Source organism: Vipera ursinii (assembly GCF_947247035.1).
Source record: "Vipera ursinii genome assembly, chromosome: Z".
NCBI lineage: Eukaryota > Metazoa > Chordata > Lepidosauria > Squamata > Viperidae > Vipera > Vipera ursinii.
In genome coordinates, this window is record NC_139517.1 from 102465873 (window position 1) to 102481655 (window position 15783).

At 39.6% G+C, this 15783-nt stretch overlaps 1 protein-coding gene across 2 annotated transcripts in view; it reads left to right on the forward strand.

The window, feature by feature from the left end:
• DNAJC1 (DnaJ heat shock protein family (Hsp40) member C1) overlaps positions 1-15783 on the forward strand; it is a 131730-nt gene that overhangs the window by 91349 nt on the left and 24598 nt on the right. For both annotated transcript variants that reach the window (XM_083377984.1, XM_083377985.1), the window contains exon 9: positions 11173-11292. In XM_083377984.1, the coding sequence (XP_083234110.1) occupies positions 11173-11292 (120 nt within the window). The remainder of the gene's footprint in view (positions 1-11172; positions 11293-15783) is intronic.

The window sequence follows — 15783 nt, forward strand, 5'->3', positions numbered from 1 at the left end:
TCTTTTCCTAACAGTAACAGTTTTAGGAAAATACATTTACAAAAAGACTTAAATGTTTTGATGACACGGGCCTTAAAAGTCCAGCCCATTTACTGCAGTTACTTTTACACTAGAGTAGAAAAAAAACTTCTCCCCATCTCTCAAAGTTAATAGCCTAAAATATATTTTTAAGGCTCCTGTTATGCTACTTCCATGGACTAACCCTTTCCCCCCCTCCCACCCCAATGAAAATTGTGGGGTCTGAAATCCTGTATGATTTCCATGCACAGCTCCCGTGTTCAAATTATTTCTGGAGGTTTCAGTTTGCTTAATGGCTAATTTATTGTACAACCTCTAGTGTCCTAGTAACCTTACATTTAATTGTCTTCCCAAGTGGACTTTAGCCACCTTTTCCACAATTATTGCAAAACTACATTGTTTTATTTGTCAGTTTGGGGCAGGGGTGGTGGTGATGGTGGCTATAAATAACAGGTCCTGGTACATTTAGAAGCAGTTTTTTTTAGTAAACTAATCCCAGATGCATGCCAGAAATGAAAGCAACACTGTGTCTCTCACCTACTTTTGACAACTTTAGGTTGGGGATTTTCCTCTAATTTCTTTTTTGTTTTTAAATTAATCTTAATTTTTAGTATTGTTGACAACTTTTTTGAAAGTAGCTTGTAAGTGCATCATTCCTAAAGCTGAAAGAAAATTATTAGCCTAGAATCACCCAATTGGATGTAGTGAAAAAAGCAAAACCAGAATTCACAATTTCTGAGTTTCTAGCCTGGTGCCTTTAAACACCATACCAAAATGCTTGTCTTTTTAAAAAAAAGTAGCCCTTTCTTTCCTTGATTTTTAAAAAAGGAAGGGAGGGAGGGAAAAATACATACGTTTGACAACAACCATATACACCCTTTGCAATGACAAGGAGTTCCAAATGCAGACAATGAATTATATTTTAACGCTCACAAAGCAAGAGCATACCAGACTTCTTCTCTTTTATTCCTTTGTCTAAAATGGCCCTAAATGAATTCCTAAAGACAGCAAAAATACAATAACCCACCAGTTTTTACACAGTGTATAAAATTTCCAGGCACCGTGTCTTCTCCACAAGGAAATTGGAGGCACCTCCCCACTCCCTTAATCTGGATCATCAAAATTTCACATATGACCATCCCAAGTTTCTATATTCCACTCCCAGGATAAGATGAGAGCTTTAACTTTGCAAGTTGGGTATGCACCTTTTCTTTGCCTGTTTATGATGCTTTAATTTTTCAAATCAAGCAGCCATACAGTTAGTTGCTCTGCTGATTCCCTCCCAATCTTCCAGTGCCACTTTCAATAGGGATTGCTAATCTTTATAAGCAATAAATTCTTATCTTGCTGCTGTACCTTTCTCTGACTAGCTTTTAATTGCTCCTAGACATTTTGGAGCACTGTGAGAAAGACCCATTGTACTTCATCCACTGATTTCTGCCCCTTTTCTCTTCCACTCCCAGTAACTACATGCATTTAAGCATTGCATTGGATCTCCAAATTGTGCCTCATGCTGTCATGACACTGGTGAGATCATCTGGTTTAATATTTGAGCCACTGACCCCAGACACTTTTGCTGGGTCAACCAGAGATAGAATTCTGGTCACTATCACCTTGCCTAGCAGATTTTGTTTCCCAGAAGGGCATTATCACTGGATCCAACTTTGTGGCTAATTATGTTTTGCCAAGTGTCAGGGCAGTGATTAGGTGCCCAGGCAAGTAGTTCTTTTGGATCCAGAGGCAATGAATAAACACTCCAGTAAATAGAGTTATAAGCTTTCTTATTAGTTCAAGCAAACAGATTGAAACACATAACATAAAAAGTATTCACACCAAGCATGGTAATCCCATGTTACACCTTTGCTCCGCGAGCTGCATTGGTTACCAGTTGTCTTCCGGGTGAGGTTCAAGGTCTTAGTGATGGTTTTTAAGTCCTTACATGGCATGGGTCCGGAATACCTCGGGGACCACCTGCTGCCGGCGTCAACTCCCCTCCGCCCTGTGCATTCCCACAGAGAGGGCCTCCTCACGGTGCCTCCGGTTAGAGAATGCCGGCTGGTGGCCCCCAGGGGGAGGGCCTTCTCTGTGGGCGCCCCGGCTCTGTGGAATCAGCTGCCGGTTGAGCTCCGGATGGCACCGGATCTCCGCTCCTTCCGGCGCGGGTTAAAGACCCACTTATTTGAACAAGCTGGCCTGGCCTGATGGGGAGTTAATTTAGGGTTTTAATTATTTGTATATTTTATTGTTTTATTTTGGGCATTAATTTAATTCTATTTTAACTTTTGTATTTTTGTATTTTTATTATATTCCCTGTTCACCGCCCTGAGTCCTTCGGGAGAAGGGCGGTATAAAAATTTAATAAAACTAAACTAAACTAAACTAATACCTTACAAGCTGTCAGGAACTCCTTAACAACAGCATTCCTAACTCTTCCCTCCACACACACATACACTTTTCATAGATTTTGACTAGCTTAATCCATACAAGATGGAGAATCCTCTGGTCAACTGAAAAAGCAATTCAGACTGAACCTACTCATATGAGATCAAGCTGAGCTTGCCTGAAAGATTTGTAACTTGGGTGCCCTCTTGGATTCAGCCCTGAGTGGATATCCAGAGTTCATCAGTAGCTCACCCAGCCTATTACTATATCAAATCTGGCTACTGTTGGTACTTTTAACAGATCTGGCCATTTTGGCAATTATAATTGGGTCTGAGTTAGATTGCTATTATTAGTACTCAAAAATTACTTGGAAACTTTACCTGGACCACAATAGTATACTAAAGCTTTTGACAGTATAAAGACAAGGTACAATTTTATTGATAAAATTGGGAAGTTATTTCCACTGTTGCTTATGACAATTGGAAATAGAATGTTTATCACATTTTTCCTTTTGAATCTATCTCAGTTTTAAAATTCAGCAGAAGTGTGTTTGGCACAAATGCAGGATGTGGCTCTTAGGGGCTTTTTCTAGACTCCAGAATCCTTGCTGTTAAGATGAGCTGGACAACTGTGTTCCATGGTTATTGAAAAAATAGTTTATTCACCGACTTGGGATATTTAAGATGATTTATTTTACCAGTAGTTTTATCTGAGAAACTGTCAGAGTTAATGTTTTAGGTGTTTTAATGTGAAGCAAATTAGTTAATTTTTTGCTACCTTAGTCCTATTTTAATGAAGATAGAGGTATAAATTTAATATTTTTCAAAACAAATCAAATCTTGGGGCTTTTTCAGACTTGTGGGCAGTTAATGGCTGATGACACCAAGAGAATTAAGATGTCTGATGACCCCAATAGAATTGAGAATATTTTTATCTTTATTTTGATCTTGTGAGACAGTATATATTGCTCCTTTTAATTTGATTTTTATGCTATTATTAACTGGATGCCATACTCAATAATTAAAAAAACTTTTGTTTTTTAAGGTGATATTGTAAAATGATCACAATTTCCATTAGTTCTTAAAAATCTAGGAGATTAAAATGTAAGTAAAGAATTTGTGTTTTATGAGTTGTAAAGATTTTATTCTCTCACATGTGTTATGATTGCTTTATAGATCAAGGTTAGTTGGCTTTAATCTTTTAACTCATCTTGAAGCTGGGAGAGATGGATGAGACAGACATTCAACAGGTGTGGGGTCGCCAGACAATTGATAGAAAGATCCTTAAAGATTATGTGAATTTACAAAATACTTCTCCCAAATACTGTCTACTAGATTTCTCCGAATGTCCTGTTCTAAATGACACTGTTGACATGCAACAGTGTTTTCAGAACAATTAACAATGTTAACTTTGCTTTGGAATGAGTAGAATTAATATACCTATCTTAGACAGCTACGTTGTGCTACTTCTGTTTCAGGTTTTAGAATCTTTAGAAAAAATAATGGAAGCCATCTATGATTTTCTGACTTTCCCCCCCTTTTGTTCAGGTAGGTAGATTATGGATTCATGAGTGAGGCCAAAGTATCATGAGAAATTCAGCTGGAATTGCACAAAAGAGAACTGCAGCTGTCCATTCTCTGCTGTCAAGTATGGGTATCCATGACTTGCTCAGATCTCAGTTTTATTATATTGGCTTTTGCTTCTTTAATTGCCATTACAGTGCTGAAGGATACAGATAAATGCACTAGTGACTGTTTTTGGCAACTTTAATATATATGTACTTCAACTCCCATAGTTCTTTCAGCCAACATGTTGGTTGGGGAATTGAAATTCATATAGCTTAAAAGTTGGCAAGTTTGAAAACACCATGTTAGACTATTGTGAAGTTCTTAAAAAAATATCATTAATCAAAAATCAAAGTTTGCTTTTCCTAATAAATAATAAATAAATAAATAATTGATGGCAGGAATTTTATAACAATCTTAGGTTTTTACTCTAAATCAAACTCATGACGTTGCACGACATATCGAGACTATTTTGCCATTGCCTGCAATGGGGTGGGCGCGGCTTCAGCATGACATGTTTGGCCCGTGGGCCAGCAGTTTAACATCCCTGCACTAAATAATCCATACTATTCTAGTTAGAAGTGCTAACTTCAGATATGCTGGATAACATGAAACTAAAATAAATAATTTTAAATCAAGAGCAATAGAATTTTCTGAAAGAAAATCAATAACAGAACACTAAAAATTCAGCTAGACTTTGATGGGTCAACAAAATCCATGTGCATGTTCATGTAAATAAGCACTGTGTTTAATTACTTTTAATTATTACAAATTAGAACCACCTGAGGAGAAAATATATATAATAATATTTACTTAAAACAGCAATAAACATAATAAGCTAATAGAAGTTGATATGCATTATTGAAATGTAATATGGTAACCTCCTTCTGTTCTTTCACCAAATCATACGAATATTTATGAACTGCACAAATCCCTTCTAATTTTTGTGTTAAAAATAGGGCCTCTTGTTTCTGGCTTTTCTTTTTGACTGCACAGCATTCAATGTGGGGACTTAATCCCAAAGCACAGCTTTTCTGATGTAAAATCTGGATGCTTGTGTAGATACAACAGCTGTCCCCTCGCTATGTGGCATTTTCTATTACTTTACCATAGAAATGAGTTCTGGCCAGGTTTTGGGCAATATTGGACAAATGTAGTTTGAAGTGATAAAGGCTTATGCATATGCATTCATTTAACTCTCATAGTATTGGCTTTGGAGCAGGAAAATAAATTCACACTGTGGCCACCCTCCTAGATGATTGTAGCAGTTGAATTGTAGGAGGTTCTGGTGCATCTAAAGGCCCAATTAACTGTTGCCTAAGAGCTGTAAATTCAGCAAACCTTTAAAAAAGAGGAGAACAAAGCTGTGGCTCTTCACCAACAAACAAGGATTGTGGAGGGCTGATTTCTAACATAAAATGGTTTGGGTTTTGCATTTTAGGTATCTAAACTTTTCTGAGAAGGGAAAATTCTGGTGGAGAAACTTGTGGACTCTTGCTTGAGGATGGATGCTGTATAAAATGTTTGAAATGTTTCCCGTAGTATCAATTGTGGACATTTCTAAGAACAATCTGACTTTTGGAGAGAAAAGCTCAACTATGCTTTTAGTAGCATTCTAATTATAGTGGGTTCTTTTCTGCTGTTGACATCTAAATTTTATCTTGGCTTCTAAAGAGTCACTTCTCAGATCTGTGTGAAATTCTCCAGACTATATGTCCATGTAAAGCATCAGATACCCTGCAAAACTGGCTGTAGTCTAATTCCTTTGATTTAACTCTAGGTGTAACAATTATGGAAATGTTGAAAATGTGGAAGATGCACTTTCCTAGAAAAATGGAAATGCATAGTCAATCCTGGAGTACAATATTTGCATTCTCTATTTATCATTCTTAAAGTGCTTATTAGATTCAGTGTGAAAATGATTTGGCACATTATAGTTATCTTAATAGAAGATAAATTCCAAATTGAAAGAAAGTATATTAAGATAGTGCTTTCAGTTTATGTTGATATTCATCAAATTATTTTACTCTTTCAAAAGTTTCAAAGGAAAATTATAAATTTTATCTATTTCATGAATATTTCTCTCCAGACTGCCTGCCAAATATTATTCTGACTAAAAATAATTAAATAGGAATGTAGTATGCATGGAAAGACATAACTGGAAAATAAAAATATTTTATAAAACCCAATATTAAATTAAAATTTTGCTTTATTGAAAATTCACTCACTTGCTTTTCAAAAGGCAGAGATACAATGTAGTGCTAGAAAAAGAAGCCAGATTTGGCTACAATAATCATTTTCTTTCTGCACAAGACCATCATGGCAACCACTTTGTGAATGTAACCAGTAACCAAATGCTTTAAAAAATGTCCATATATATGCCTACAATCTGAAAAAAGTCAACAAACTCCAAAGATTACTTACCTTTGCTTCAGCACAAGTTATCATCATTTAGCTAAGAAGGAATTTCAAGTAAAAAAATAATGAACATATTAATTGGGCTATCTTTGTTCACTAGAGCAGAGGTCCCCAACCTTGGGCACCAGGAACTGGATTCGTGGAGAAAGGTTTTTCCGCAGACCGGAAGGGGTGTCGTTTCATGTACTGCCTGCATCTCGCAAATGGGGCTTTGCTTGTTTGCGCGGACCAGTTTCTGGCATGCCGCGACCTGTTACTGGTCCATGGACCAGGGATTGTGGACCCCTGCACTAGAGTTTGGTGTGTTGCCTCTCTTGTAATGCAGGAAATTCTATTTGCAAAAATATTATTTAAAGAATGCGGCAGGCAGCATTTTGGAGGAACAGTCAGTGACATCTTAAGCGCAGGGAGGAGGAACTGTCCTATGGCTCAGAAGTGTAAAAATAAATCTTTTTCTCTATCATTTATTTTATTGTATTACCATAAAACATAATATATTGTGTTAGTTTGCTACAATGATTTTTATACAATATTAACTAGAGATATTAACATTCTAATATTTACATAACTTAAACCTTTGGAAATAAAAATAAATTTATATCAGTATTAGCTATGATTTCTAAAACATCAGTGTTGATAAACATAAAATTATTTAAATGTTATTTAAATGTTTCACTCAAAGCTAAATAAACAACTGCACAATGCATGAGACTATTTGATAATGAAGGTTTCTGTGTTAGGCTTTATACTTTATGCCCAGTACATGTGTAAGGCCTCTAGTGTAGTTAACCATTAAGATAACACTTTTAGGTTGAAAGAGATAGATCTTAATAATAAACAACCTTTTTTGATTGATAAATATATGCACTGAGACTCCAAAAGTGATGATTTTTAAATAATTTAGGAGCATTTTGTATGTATAAAAATTATTTATGTCTGTTTTTCAGACTTACAGCCATTTCAGTATCTTCATGGTCACATGATCAAAAATGGATGCTTGGCAACTGGTTCATATTTATGATGGTTTCAGTCTCCCAAAGTCATGTGATCGCCTTTTGTGACCTGATAAACGAAGTCAATGGGGAAGGCAGAATCACTTATCAACTTTGTTACTAACTTAACAACCATAGAAATTCACTTAACAACTGACAAGAAAGATTGTAAAATCGGGCAAAATTTACTTAACAAATGTTTCACTTAGCAACAGAAATTTAATGCTCAATTGTAGTAAGTCAAGGACTACTTATGTACAAATGCTTATATTTAATATTTTTATATATTAAAGAGAAGTATCATTCCCCTTTTGTCAGGACCCACCCCAATCCACGTCTTAGGAAAACAAAAACTCTTGGAGTCAGTTCTAGTCCAAAAGGAATTTTTACTAGGACATGTTTGGTTGTGGAAATACAAGACAGGACCTGGTATTGTTTTACAGATTGAAACTTTATAAAGAGTTCCCGGTTCAACCCCCCTTCCCTCAACCCCATTTGGTCAGCCCCCCATCATTTACTTCGTATCATCCCTTTCGTGGGAAAAAGGGAACTTCAGATCTTTACGATTATTGCCTTCTTCCTTTACAGATTAAAATGGAGACACAGGCCAGATGCCTTCTTCCCTAACCCTCCCCTTTGTTCCCCCAGTTCAAAAGGTTTCCCTTGGTCTTTGAAATAACCTAAGGCAGGCTGAATCCACATCCGCTCCTCCTTCCTCAGGAGATGGCAGAATCCAGGGGGGGGGGGATAATGTTTTAAACATACATTTATGAATGTGATATAAATGGATTCTGACACCTTTCCTATTGTACCACTCTACCCAATTTCAAAGGGTTCAAAACTTTTTGGATTTTCAAAGAACTTGAATATCTGTTGACTAGTATACAATGCCATTTCTTAGTGTTGATAGCAAATCAGTTGCCTGATGTCCCAAAGTAGTTTAGTGAACATTATAGGCTGTCTCCATTTTATACAGAAGAATATCCACTTTTCAGCTTCTCTTCTGATAATTTATAACATCTTCTAAAGATGGTATCTTTTCAATATTCTCATTGATTTGAGGCAATAAGATCTTCAATATATATTGCAGTATACTGCAAAGGTTTCCAGTTGCGTACATTTGATACTCTGCTACTTGGATGGTTAATTTTGCTATGCATAATTCTAATGCAGACATGTCAAACTCAAGGCCCGTGGGCAGGATCCAGCCAGCAATGGGGCTAGATCCAGCCTGCGGGCCGACACTTGATATAGCGAGGGACTAACCCCTGCCGGTCCAGCCTGACCCAGCTGAGCAACACGCAGGTGCACACACAGGAGTGGCAAGCACACGTGGGCTGGTGGTGCCTGGCAGCTGCAGCCTGCCACCCCTCAGTGGCCCATCAGACAGCACACCCTGGGGTTCTGCAGCCCATGCCATGCAGTTGGGTCCAAGCCCCATAGCTGCCGGGCCATCCATCCAAGTGACAGGTGGAGGCATAGGCATGAGGTGAGGCAAATGATCCAGCCTGCCAGATGCGCCAGCTGGCCAGCCACACCAGACTAGTCACAGCAGGCACAGGCAAGCAAAGAGAGACAATGGATCCCAGTGCCGTGGACACTGAGCTGGCCCTCCAAGTGGCAGGGAGGTAGAGGCATGGGGGGGGAGGCATGTGATCCAGCCTGCCAGGTGACCAGGCAGCTGCCTGCCCCATCTCAGGTATGGCAGGTGTGGGCAAGCAAAGACAGATGGTGAGGCCATGGCGAGACAGCCCAGCCAGTCACCATCACTGCCATACCACGGCCCCTGCCCACCCAGTCCCCATTGTCCATCTTTGCTCTCCAGCTCCACTACACACAGGATCAGCTTCCTGCCCGGCGCCACACCCCAAGAGCAAATGGGAAGGGAAGGAGCCCCCCATCCCCAAGAGGCAGCTGGGATTCCCCTTCCTGCTCTGCCTGAGCCTGGTCCCAGCATCCTGAGAGCTTGAGGACCAGGATGGGCACCCATCCCCTGCCCCCTAGGGCCCTGGGCAGACTGTGCTACTGTCCAAGGCCCCCACGAGCGAGGCTCCTCCAATGGACCAGGCCATCTCTGGTTCCGCCCCCTCCATCGGAGACCCCTGGATCCCCTACAGCCCTCCCCGCCCCCTTACAGGCACCCTCGACGCAAGCAATGTTGAGCCAGCCATGTCCACCTGGCCACACTCACCCAATTGGCTGTGCCCACCCAGCCATGCCCATCTGGCCTCCTCCAAGGGCAACTACAATGCTGATATGCCCCTCAATTAAATTGAGTTTGATACCCTTGTTCTAAGTGATGCTTTAGGGAAACTGGCTAGTAGAATCTCCTCATTGAGGGCTATGATTACTGTCTAGTGGAAATTAGCTCTTCCTTTTTATAGGCCAAACCAATGCCACTTTGTGAGTGTATGCATGTTCTTCTGCTGAAAAGGGACATTCTGTGCTAGGTCTTCATCTACTTTGTGCTCCTGTATTCTATTTTGATCATTGATATTGTACAATAATCCAAATAGATTTGATTTTGCCTTTGGATGGACAAAGACACGTATGGACACAAGAGAAGGATGACTGAGAAAACTCCTTCCAATTATTGGCTATTATTTACTGTCTTTTAAGCAGCAGGCTGTATATTTATGCCAATTTCTCTGCTTCAGGGAGCATTCCTGATCGCCCTGAACAAAGTGAATAAGAGTAGTTTGCTTTGCAAATGAATGCAAATGGCAGTGCCTTTGGGGAGCCCCTTTAAACAAGGGGCAAGGCCCTCTGACGATGAGTGAAGCTGCCATTTGGACATTGTGAAAAGAGCACGCTGGAGCCATTGATTGGGGGAGACAGTAAAAAGTCAGGGAGGGCCCCGTTTCTGCTTGCAGTGCAGCAGGCGGACGTCAGTGCAGTTCGAGCACAGTGGGAGAATGACAGGCAGGATTAGTGTCAGGCAGAAGCTTTGCTGTAGCTGTGGAGATGGTCCCAGGGGTCATTCACCTCTGACTGTTGTTTAGCACTGATGGCTCTGTAATGCAAACTGCTTGATGCCTGCCTGTTCATTATCAGAAATAGTGATTAGGGGGAGATATTTGTCATAAAAGGCTCCTTTTAGAAATAAAAGAGAAATAGGAAGCTGTTGCTCACTGCCTATATCAGTGCAGAGGAAGCCTGATCCAGATGGTGTTTTGATAGGAAAAAGACAGTGAAAATTGCTTTTTGGGTGCTTGTGAAGTCTTTTCCATACAGTTCCTTTTGCTTGGAGAAAGGATTCAAAAAGGAAGAAATTGTTCAGAATGGGTGTGTTATGCCTGGAAGTTGATGGGTAGGTTTTCTACCATCCCTAATGAGTGTACTATGCTCAGGACCTATGCAGGCTTGGCTGTTTTTAACACATTATTCACAATCTCTCAAAATCCTTTTTCTGCCAGAGCAATTTAACAAATATATCTATTTTGTTAAATAAGGGGCCTGGTTCATCATTTCTAAATATGCTTCCCCAAGGAATACATTCTCTGTGCTTTTTTTGTAGTGGCTATAAGTTAAAAACCCACAAAAAGATAGAATTGTCTGTCCATTGTTTGTACATAGATAGACTTAGTCTTCAAGATAGGTGGACAACATCTGTTACATAAATCAGATAAGTTGGATCTTCTGCGAGTAGGCACCATTAAAAAGCTGTAAAAAACATTCTTACTGCTTAATAGATTTTATTGGACTGTTTTATTTAAGAGTCATGTTTGGTGTTTTTCATTACTATAAAAACCCTTCGAGTTGCCTAGTATAATAAATGTTTTACAAATATTTTACAGGTCCCTGAATGGATGGAAGAGGACCTTAGCCAACTGACAAGAAGTATGGTTAAGTTCCCAGGAGGGACGCCTGGTCGATGGGAAAAGATTGCTCATGAATTGGGTCGATCAGTGGCAGATGTGAGTTCACTCAAATTTGCATTGTATGAACAAACCAGCACAAGGCAAGCAGGATGGAAGGCAGATCTTGGCAGAGTTGGACATTGTCTTTGGATGGAGGGTACTACCCTTTTAAGACCTGGAAATGAACCATTAGGTAACTGGGCAAGAAACAGATGTCAGCGGGTCTCCCCACTCCACAATTAACAGCTGTAACTGATCAGCTATATGGAGATTCTAGTACTTAGAGACTTAAGCTACTGTAACCTGATAACCAAAAAAACAATGCTGGTTTTAGTTTTTGTGATAAACTCTCATTGCTAGAAGAGAACATTTGTGGGACTTAAATAAAGATTATATTTCTGTGTAGACCTTAAAAGAAATGAAAAAGCAGCAGAGAGAAAAGAAAGAAATCTCATTAGCTAATAGTGTTTAAACAGGTGGTATCCATTAATTAGAACTTGGGGTGCCTGCCATGGACTGAGGGTCTGTATAATACTATGCAGTATGGTGATGTAAAAATGACTAATTTGTCAGATTATGAAGATAAAAGACTGTTTGTTTTAATATGGGTTAGGGTAGGATTCTGTTCAGATGCTTTGAATCCAAACTGGTAAGGGAAGTGAATGAGAGTGCTTGTCAATGGCTGTTTGGCACTTGCTGGCATTTGACATCTCTGGTTATTAATCAGCAATTGAAATACTGCACTAGGAAAATGCAAGGGAAAGTATCAGTAGATCAATGCTATATGCCTCTACTTAGAAAGAAATTCTGTTTACTTCAATGTATCTTTGTTCCACCTGAACTGTTTCTGTTTCCCATTTCCAAGTGCTAGGCAGAACCACAAAAGAATGATTGTCAAGTGTGAGAAATCAAGAAATCCAGACAGTTCAAATGAATATAAAGATGTATTGCAAACTTAAGCTCTCTACAAGAATCTGAACTACTAACAGTCAAAGCAAATGGGTGGTAGATAAGAGTCAGTGGAATTCAAGGTGGGCTGGACTTAGTTCTATTTGGGGTGCAAAGGGACTCGAGACTGATGACGCGTTTGACCCCTTCCTCAGGCTCAGACTGATCATCGCCAACAGACTGTTTTCCAACACAGACACACATCTCTCCTGACAGACTAGTTTTCTGTGATCAAGACTGAATTTTTATTATGTTGTCTACTACATATGAAAGCTAGACTGACATCTGCAAAAGTGAAAAAAGATTTTTGTGAAGAAAGCATTAATAACTGAGTCAGCATCTCTGCTTTGTGCCCATGTCAGAGCTAGCTAAATATCACAACTCTTAGCCACTTGCTCTTCCTTCCCCAGCATGCACTTCCTTTCCTTAATCTTTCCTGTGCCTTTAGCCTGATATTTCCTTGTGGCATTCTGGACAAAGTGTCTCTCTGGTCCCTGACTTTTTCTTCCAGTAGTTCTGCAGCTGCTGGCCCTGGTTGTTCAGACAACCATTCTGAGTCCTGTAGCCCATTTTTCACCAGATATCCAGGAACTCCAACATCTAGTGCGGACCTTGTTAAGCAAGGTGATGTCCGAGCTGGTTAGGTTTTCTAAAATTTATGTCTCACCATATTTTTTATGGGAGAGATAATATTTGTCCAAATCTTCTGGTGAGACTTGTCCAGTATGATTGAACCTCTGGCATAGCTCTCATCTTCCTCAGAGCACACAAACCCCACAATCATGTCAAGGTAATGCCCCACTGAGGGATGATTATTATTTTTATTTTTATTTTTATTTTATTATTGTTATTGTTGTTGTTGTTGTTGTTATTATTATTATTATTATTATTATTATTATTATTATTATTATTATTATTATTATTCGCACAGTCAGCCAGCTGTTCAGACTGGATTTGGCATTTTTGTCTATCGAGTCCTTACCAAGGACCTGGGATAGGCATATGTGGATGTTTGATGGTATAGATATCGTCGCAGGATGGAAGCAGTTCCTAGTAAGGCCGCCTTTTGCAATTGACTAATGGCGAATTTGTCGATGCCAGTGGTGTTCAAGTGGTGCTCCAGTTGTTTTGTGATTGCACCCAAGGCGTCTATTGCCTTTGCCACAATGTTTCTATTTGTATTTGTAGGTCTTTGTATTTGTTATCTTCTCCAGTTCTTTCTTGTCTATTCTGCTGTCTCCAGGCACTGCCACGTACACTATCCAGACTTTTTTGTCTTTCTTACAGACAATTGTTAAGTCCGGGGTGTTATGTTGCAGATGTTTGTCTGTTTGAATTCTGAAGTCCCAGAGCAGTTTAACTTTATCATTTTCTATGACTTTCTCTATTTTATGATCCCACCAGCTAGTTCTTGCTTAGAGGCAAATGATATTTCTTGCAGATCTTCCAATGCACCATTGTTGCTACTTTGTCATGCCACTGCTTGTAGTTAGTCTGTGCGATCTTCTTGCAGCAGCTTACCAGGTGGTCCACTGTTTCTTCAGCTTCTTTGCATAGGAGGCACTTACTGTCTGTTGCTGTCTTCTTAGTTTTGACTTTGTATGCATTTGTCCTTAAGGTTTGGTCTTGTGCAGCCAGAATTAGTCCCTCGGTCTCTTTCTTCAACTTTCTTGCTCTAAGCCATTGCCAGGTCTTGTTATTATCTGCTTTCCCGGCTATTTTTTTTAATGTACTGGTCATGTAGTGCTTTGTCTTCCCATGCCTCTATTCCGTTCTTCATTTGGTCTTTCTTTAGGCCAGTTTGGTCTCTCCAGTAGTCTGTAAGCCTTCCTGATATACTACTTTCTTCAACCATCTGATGTACTTGAAGCATTCCACGTACACCTATTTGCCTTGGTGGATAGAGTCTGTCAATGTCACTGCGTGGATGAAGGGCATGATTCATTGTCATTATTTTTCTGGTCTTCCTATCCATTGCTTTTAGTTCTGCTTGAGTCCAGTCCACTCTTCCAGCTGTGTATCTAATGACTGGAATTGCCCAGGTGTTGATTGCCTTCGCAGTATTTTCTCCATTGAGTTTGAACTTAAAGATCTTCTTCACTCTTTTGATGTATTCACCTCTAATCTTTTTCTTGACTTCAGTGTGCTTAATGTTGTCAGCTTGAGGGATACCCAAGTATTTGTAGTAATCTTCCTCATCCAGACTCTTAATGTTATTTCCGTGGGGCATCTTGATTCCTTCAGTTTTCATTATTTTTTCTTGTTTGAGAGTAAATGTGGCACATTTGTCCAAGCCAAATTCCATTGCAATATCTTGGCTATATACAGTTGCAAGAAAAAGTATGTGAACCCTTTGGGATTACGTGGAGTTTTGCATGAATTGGCCATAAAATGTGCTCTAAACGTCATGTAAGTCACAACAATAGAAAAACACAGTCTGCTTAAAATAATACTACACAAACATTAGCTGTTGTCATGTTTTAATTGAACATAAGATGGAAACATTCACAGTGCAGGGTGGAAAAAGTATGTGAACCTTTGGACTTAATAACTGGTTGACCCTCCTTTGGCAGCAATAACCTCAACCAAACATTTCCTGTAGTTGCAGATCAGATCTGCACAGTGATCTGGAGTAATTTTGGACCACTCCTCTTCACAAAACTGTTTCAGTGTAGCAATATTCTTGGGATGTCTGGTGTGAATCGGTCTCTTAAGGTCATGCCACAGCATTTCAATTGGGTTGAGGTCAGGACTCTGACTGAGCCACTCCAGAAGGCGTATTCTGTTCTGTTGAAGCCATTGTTTTGTTGAATTACTTGTATGCTTTGGGTCATTGTCCTGTTGCATCACCCATCCTCTGCGGAGCTTCAGTTGGCGGACAGATGGTCGTACGTTTTCCTGCAAAATATCCTGATAAACTCTGGAATTCATTTTCCCATCAATGACAACAATCTGTCCAGGCCCTGAGGCAGCAAAGCAGCCCCAAACCATGATGCTCCCTCCGCCATGTTTTACAGTGGGGATGAGGTTTTGATGTTGGTGTGCTGTGCCTTTTTTTCTCCACACATAGTGTTGTGTATTTTTCCCAAACAACTCAATTTTGGTTTCATCTGTCCACAGTATATTTTGCCAGTAGTGCTGTGGAACATCCAGGTGCTCTTTTGCAAACTTCAAACATGCTGCAATTTTTTTTTTTGGACAGCAATGGCTTCCTCCATGGTGTCCTCCCATGTATTCCATTCTTGTTTAATGTTTTCCTTATTGTAGATGTGTCAACAAAAATGTTATCATGTGACAGAGATTTCTGTAGGTCTTTAGCTGGCACTCTAGGATTCTTCTTTACCTCATTAAGCATTATGTGCTGTGCTCTTGCAGTCATTTTTACAGGACGACTACGCCTAGGGAGAGTAGCAACAGTGCTAAACTTTCTCCATTTGTAGACAGTCTGTCTTACCGTGGACACATGAACATCAAGGCTTTGGGAGATACTTTTGTCACCCTTTCCAGCTTCATGCAAGTCAACAATTCTTGATCGTAGGTCTTCTGAGAGCTCTTTTCTGTGAGGCATGGTTCACATCAGACAGTGCTTCTTGAGACCAG